The 7,293-nt window shown below is 48.0% G+C and overlaps 1 protein-coding gene across 2 annotated transcripts in view; it reads left to right on the top strand.

Annotated features, from left to right (window-relative positions):
* The first annotated feature begins 547 nt into the window (after positions 1-547).
* nhsl2 (NHS-like 2) overlaps positions 548-7,293 on the top strand; it is a 72,750-nt gene continuing 66,004 nt past the window's right edge. For both annotated transcript variants that reach the window (XM_034569086.1, XM_034569085.1), the window contains exon 1: positions 548-1,173. In XM_034569086.1, coding sequence (XP_034424977.1) covers positions 867-1,173 — 307 coding nt within the window. In that variant the 5' untranslated portion in view covers positions 548-866. The remainder of the gene's footprint in view (positions 1,174-7,293) is intronic.

Genomic DNA, 7,293 nt, shown 5'->3' with positions numbered 1-7,293 from the left:
CAGACTGTTGCACTGCGTCAAGCTGGAGGAGAACAAGGTGTGAGTTGGGTCTTTGGAGCTTCAAAATAAAAGCACAACAAGTTGTGAGGGGGGCTGTGAGGACAGTTCTGAAAAACACAAATACACCAAAATGAAATAAAAGTAAAAGAACAGATATAATGTGAGTCAGGACCTGACAAACTGAGACACATGATGGGGGAGACATTATATGGCTGATGTGGATGTTATGAATTTAGCTAGAAAACATATAAACATATAGTATTAATGTATAATTTGATTTAAAAAAAACATAGAATATACATATAGAATAAAGCCAAAAACCTAACTTAGAAAGTCAAAGAATTCAGTTTAAATCTGTTTTAAGTATAAACATCTTAACATATGTATGTTTATACAAATAAACATATAAAATAAAGCCTTTAAATGTATTTTGAGTTCAGCTGTGTTTAGAATCTGGTAAAGTTTCTCTGTATTGTCTCTAAGTTTATTGGCTGTGTCAGTGTTTATCAGAGGAACTCTAATCCTCAGTGACACAGGTAGTTCACTGAGGGCTGTAAACACAGACTTTGATTGTGAAGAGTTGGAACCGGACCTCAGTGTGTGAGTGTGGTCGGTGTGACCGCAGCAGCTGAGTCTCTCCTCCGCGCAGAAAACACAGAAAAGCTCAAAAACAATGAGGGCGCACGACGCGCAACTCGCACCGAGCGTCTCCCAGCGGAGCCGAGTTTCTCCTCCCGCAGGATCCGTGGCCTGCGTCCGTGCGCCCGGCGGAGGCAGCGGCAGCTCCGGGGTCTAACTTGGCTCCTCCACACTCAGTTTGTTACCTTGTGTTTCTGTCTGGGGTGGGTGGGGTGGGGGGGGGAACGATGCCTTTCTGCAAGAGGACGACACTTCCCAAAGATGTGTGCAAGCCCGGCCGCGGAGGGCTGCGGCTGCGGGAGGCGCGTCCGCGGCAGCCGCCGGAGGTTTTCGGGGACCTGGCGGACGTGGTCGGCTTCTCCCTGTGCTCGGTGCTGCGGCAGCTGTCCGACCTGTCCCGGCACTCGGTGAGCATCCTGGAGGAGCTGGAGGGGGAGCTGGTGTCCGTGTGCCACCGGTCCGGCGCGCTGGAGGGCAGGCTGGTCCGGCTGCAGAGGAGCGTCGCGGAGCTGCTCAGCAAGCCTCCGCCGAGAGGTAAGCGGGAATCGAACACTCACCTGGGGCCACTTTACGCACGGTGCTGGTCGCAGGAGCGGAGCTGGAGCAGGTTCTGGTTCTGTCCCCGTGGAGCCGAGGGACTGGTGTCAAAGTTCGGGCTGAAATTGCTGCTTGGTTTCTGCAGAGATTTGTGGTTTGGTTTGGAGGTTTTGGTTCAGGACGCATCTTGGGGCCACTGGGGGGCCACTGGGGGGCCACGGGCCAACTCAAGCCTAATAAGTGAGTTTATTATGGGATGGCTTGCGTGTGTGAGGCTTCAGTTGATGCAGGAAACATCAGGATTTACTTTGAATTGTGCAGAAAATTATTCTAAATTATAATTTCTGCTGGGAAAAGTGAGAATTGTGCATAAACACCTGGATTTAATACCACCTCTTGCTCCAGTGACTTTCTGTGCCTTGAGGTCGAGGGTGTACAGGTTTACAGGATGTCCCTGAAGGCAGCAGTCCCAGTCTCCACCTGTCTCCTCTTCCTTTGACCTCTGGTGGCCTCGTGGCTCCGGCTGTGAGTGACAGCAGGTCAGATTCAGGATGATGCTGGTGTCACTTGGAGGAAAGTGTGACGTGGAAACTCGTGCACATCAACACTGATGATGAGGAAACGCTGGAGTCACTCAGAGTTGGACGTCATGTTAAACACAGTGCAACATTTTTTGGGATTGTCTTCTCACCTTGAAACTAGAGATTGAGACATTCTATAGGAAGTCGCCCTCTGCTGGTCATGTGAGAGTATGCAGGTTTCAGGTATTTCCACATTGGCTTCACTTTCTGGACCCGGAGTCTACGTCCAACAGTTTATGAAACTAACTCAAACCTGCTGGTCTAAACTCAGTGTGGATCGAAACCAATTTCAAATGTTGAGATTAGATGAAAACTTTTAAAACCATTTTTTAAAAAACTTTTCCCTCAATATCTCAAACAGCTCCGGGCCCTTAACTTCCCAGAGAAACAGTTTGACGGTAGCTTGATGGTTTCGATCTTTGAAACGACTCCGACGACTCATGATAACAATCAATAATCTAAAATTAGCTCGTGATACGTTACGTTAGCCTGCGGAACAATGCAGATCCATATCGATCCTCAGTTTAACACTGGTCCTGCTCCTCTGTCACCTGCAGGGGAAGCTACTGTGGTTCAGCTCGACCTTTCACCCTCATGAAGCCCAGATGCATGATGGGAGATTTTTCCTCGCCAACCTGTCCCCCCCCCCCCTGCAAACTTTGCACAAACTTTGCCGCTGACGGTTTCGCTCTGTGTTTGCGTTACAACTCAAGAGTGAGCACGTATGAGTAAAGTAAGCCGTCCGTGAGTTTACAAGGCTGTCGGCAACGTGTGTGTGAGTGTGTGTGTGTGTGTGAGTGTGTGTGTGTGTGTGTGTGTGTGTGTGTGTGAGTGTGAGCACGTACAGAATGATAAGAGAGAGAGTCCCTCTAAACACAGACCAGATGTAGAGCTGGAGAGAGACGAGGATGAAGCATAAAACTAAAAAACAGCGTTCAGTTTACTTTACTTTTTAAGAGCGAACGCACACTTGTGTCGGCCTGTGTGTGTGTTTCTGTGTGTGTGTGTGTTTCTGAGTGTGTGTGTGTTTCTGCGTGTGTGTGTGTTTCTGCACGTGTGTGTGTTTCTGCATGTGTGTGTGAAAGACTCATCACTGTACACGTGTTGATTTCTCCCTCGTCCTCTGAGTTGTGTGTGGGCTCTGTGTATCTCTAACATGTGGGCAGCAGCAGCAGCAGCAGCAGCAGCACACGGCTCAATAATCAATAGATCCGGCCTGAGCCTTCATCTCTCCTCATCTTCCTCGCTCCGCCGCCTCTCCCCGTGTTTCTCGCCTCCTACTGTCTCAGCGAGGATGGAAAACATTGATCTACTTTCCACCCAAAAGAAAAACGTTTGGGTTCTTCCTCCTTTCGCTGAGTTCATCTTCACTGACTCACGTTTTAATAACACAATGCACGTTGTCATGTGTGTTGATGAAGAGGAGTTTAACGTCTTCCCTCAATTTAACATGATGGGAAGAAACACACGACGACAGCGCAGCTACAACTGTTTTGTGTCTTTTGTTGTCCCCTTTTGTCATTTTTGGTCTTATTGCAATGTCTCTGTGTAGTTTTGCGTCCCTCTGGTGTCGTTTGCGTCTCTTTACAACCATTTTTGTGTATCTGTTTTGTGTCTCTGTATTTTCATGTCTCCTCGTGGTTTGTGTGGATTATATTCGTCCCTGTGTACTTTTGTGTCTCTTTGTGTTTTGTGTCGTGTCTTTGTATTAATTTCACGTGTCTGTGTAGTTCTGTGGATCCTCGTGGTCACGTTGTGGTTTTTACTTTGTCCATCCATCCATCCGTCCGTCCATCCCTCCATCCATCCATCCATCCATCCATCCATCCATCCGTCCATCCACACCAGCTGAAATTGGATGTTATTTGAATGAAGCTGATTGGACGAGTTGAAACCGACTTCCCGCCGCGATGGTTAAAGCTCAGTGAGTCTCGGGCGGCTCAGATTTGTGAGGATGAGAAGAACCTGCGTTCTCCTCCCTCACTCGAGGACGTGAGCTTCTCCTCCAGAAACAGCCGCTGACAATCCCCCCCCGTCCACCTGCCAACAAAAGCCGAGCTCGGTCCGAGTTGCATAATGTCGCGTTGAACCACGTGTTCCAGCTCCTGCGTGAGGGGCTTTCTTTTCCACCCGGTTCAGAGTTTGTACAGGAGCGGGATCTGAGCTGGTTTCCTCTTCCTGGGGCCGAGGGGGGAAGAGTCACACCGATACAGGAAGCGGGCGTTGGAAAGCTCGATATCACAAGTGTGTGTCGACTGGAAGCCGTCGCTCAGGACGACCTGGACCGGAGGAATTTGTCCTCTGCAGCTCTCGCTCGCTCCGTTTCCTGCCGCTCTCGCTCTGTCGTGCCCGCTCAGATTCACATGCTTCAGTTCCCAAGTATGTGAACAGGAACCAGAGTCTTGTGTTTTTCTTTTGGTGCCTGTTTCCAACTCAGTTCTGTGAGAAACCACATTCTTCCGTTGACCCACAACAGATTTTACAGGCTGATTTTGCTGAAGTTTCCTGAAACTAAAATGTTTCCCGCTCGTTTTGACGTTCACAGTCGTAGATGGCGAGTTTGTTTTAAAGCGTAAATCTGCGCGGAATCAACAGACAGAATAAAAAATGTAATTAAAAGCACTTTTCTCCTTTGGACAAATCCCAGTCGTTGATATCGCAGCAGGTATTTGCCCTAAAGCCTCATTTATGTGCAACGTTAGTTCAAGAGAGGTTACCATCGGACACGAGGAAGAAATTTCAACAATGGTGGAACTTTTTGACGAGAGACTTTTGCCTTCTCCACCGTCGCCGTCACCGTTTGTTGTTGTCAGAAAACTCTCGACTCTGCACTGCCCTCTAGTGGCTGTATTGCTGAACAAACATCCCAACGTAAGTTTCTCTCTCTCTCTTTTGAGGTTTAGTGGAATTGGTGATATGAGTTTTTCAGGCACATGTGAAGAAGCAGCAGGAGATTGTCCGGGTCAGACTCGTTAGCAACGACAGGAACATGTGGGGAACGTTCAGGCGAGGGGAACCGGCCTCGGCCCTTATCACCGAATGTCTTGAATGTTGTCGTCTTTCTAAGTTGACGTCTTCTACGTCTGCGTCTTCTACGTGTGCGACTCCTCATTTTCCAGAGATTTTTACGAGGGAGCTGGTTGGAAAAAGTTTGGAAAGATGTCAAACATTTTACGATTTCACGTAGAACGTCCAGAGTTCAGTGCGTTGCGCTTTGTGTCTGTGCTGCAGGCGGTCGACGGTCGGGATCGCCTGTCACTTTCTTTCGACTCATTTCCTTCCAAAGTTATGACAATCTAACGGTTTGATGAGAAAAGAAACAGCTTTTACTCCCTATCGTCTCTCTCTCTCTCTCTCTCACTCCCTAATTCCCCTCCTCCCTCTCTCCTCCCTCGTTCCCACGAGAGGACGTCAACCTCATGACTCAATATCCCTCCCTGCCGGCCCCTCTGTAATTCCCCTTCTCCTCCTGCCTCACTTCGTTCTTTCCATCCTCACACGTCTCAGCAGGCTTGTTACAAACGGGAGGCGAAAGCTCGGCCTCCTGCAAACTTGTTTTGAGCCGACGCGGGGAGATAAACGCCGGTTCTGACCGCGCTGCCTCCACTGGCGGTGGAAGACTCGCCCTGCAAACACACGCACAGGTTGTGGGCTCCGAAATCCTTTCAGTGTCAAAATGTTCACTTCTCCTCCCCCACCACCTCTCTTCCTACTGGCGGTGAATCAGAGGGCAGCAGCAGCAGCAGCAGCAGCAGCAGAAACAGAAACTTCCCCCCGCCACCACTCCGAAACAAAACAGGGCTTTTATTTTTAAGGAATCCGATTCAGATTTTAGTGAAATTTAATATTCAAAGCTGCCAAGTCACCAGAAGCAGATTCTCATGAGCTAAATTATTCATTATAACAATATAGTCTTCAAGCGAGACGAGACGCTGCCCTCCTTTCAGTCTCTGTCTCTAACTCTCCTCTCTCGGCCAAGTTCTGCTGGATTCCATCAGATATATTGATCTTATACTGATGTATTGGACCCATTGACTTCGTTCAGGTGTTAAATCATCTCTAAAGATACAAAGCAGCTGTAACCTATTGAAGAAACTTTATGAATAATCTTGATAATGATAGAAAAAAGACATCTTTCAAAGTTGCAGTAAAGTAGAAACACGACTGATTCCTCTCCTCACCCGACCGACTTCAGCAGCCGTGACAGACAGTGACGGACAGATGGTTCATCCAATCACCTGCCAAAGTCATTTCTGAGAGTGTCTGCCCTTTTTTCCAAGCGCTTTCCGGCGAAGCCTTCCCCAGATGGTCCCGTGGAACGAGCCATCTGTCGAGCAGGTTAACGACGGTGGGACGTCACACGGGGACGGTTCACACGGAGAAGAAAGAAGAAGTTGTTTCTTCTCTCGGCTCCGACTCAAACATCAGTGTTTTCTTCTGTATCATCACACTCACATGTGGCAGCTGCAGAAAGTTGTGTCTGTAAATCACTGTCTGTGTGTGGGTTTGTGTGTTTGTGTGTGTGTGTGTGTGCGTGTGTGTTTGTGTGTTTGTGTGTGTGCGTGTGTGTGCGCTAAAATTAACGAGAGAGAGAGAAAGTGCCATTGTTTGGAATCCAGAGAGAGTCGTAGATTCAGGTAAAAGAGTCGGAGAAGAAAACCTGCTAACAACTTCCTGTCTTGACCCAGAGCCCGGCACATTCCCTGACACATGCACACAAATGCACACACACACACACACACTCTCTCTCACACACACACACACACACACACACACACACACACACACACACACACACACACACACACACACACACACACACACTGCTGTCAGCAAGTTCACGTCCACAGTCGGTTAACTTTATTCTTGGGCTCGCTCTTGAGCTGTAACATAAATAAAGAGAAAACTGCATGTGATAACACACACACACACACACACACACACACACACACACACACACACACACACACACACACACACACACACACACACACACACACACACACTTCTTACTTCTTGCAGCCAAAGGGAGAAACATTTTCTCTTTTTACAAAAATCATATTTCACTGTTGGTTGGACACATTGCCATGGCAACCACCCAGAGCTATTGTGCACGGTTGTAGACCTCCCTGAACTACAACGTGTGTGTGTGTGTGTGTGTGTGTGTGTGTGTGTGTGTGTGTGTGTGTGTGTGTGTGTGTGTGTGTGTGTGTGTGTGTGTAATGTCACGTCTCTCTCGGCCTCCAGTTTTACAGAAGGCGGGGATGATCTAAAGGAAGCACAGGTTTATTTAATTTATCAATACAAAAGAGCTGTATATGAAGATGGACGACACGATGGCTCCGACTCCAAACGCACAGGATGGCAGCGCTCATGTCCAGGAAGTGGATTGTGGGAGGAAGTGGAGTCTTATCGTCCATCTGTTGTTTACCATCTATTATAAATATTGTTCGTTTCATGTCCAAGTAACTTTCAGTACAGTAGCAGGTGGAAGTTAAACCTGCAGTTATCAATATTTATATTTAAATAAGCTGCA

This window comes from Hippoglossus hippoglossus, chromosome 18, assembly GCF_009819705.1.
Source record: "Hippoglossus hippoglossus isolate fHipHip1 chromosome 18, fHipHip1.pri, whole genome shotgun sequence".
NCBI classification, from domain to species: domain Eukaryota; kingdom Metazoa; phylum Chordata; class Actinopteri; order Pleuronectiformes; family Pleuronectidae; genus Hippoglossus; species Hippoglossus hippoglossus.
Note: the sequence above shows the minus strand (reverse complement) of the source record. Positions and strands in the feature narration are given on the sequence as shown.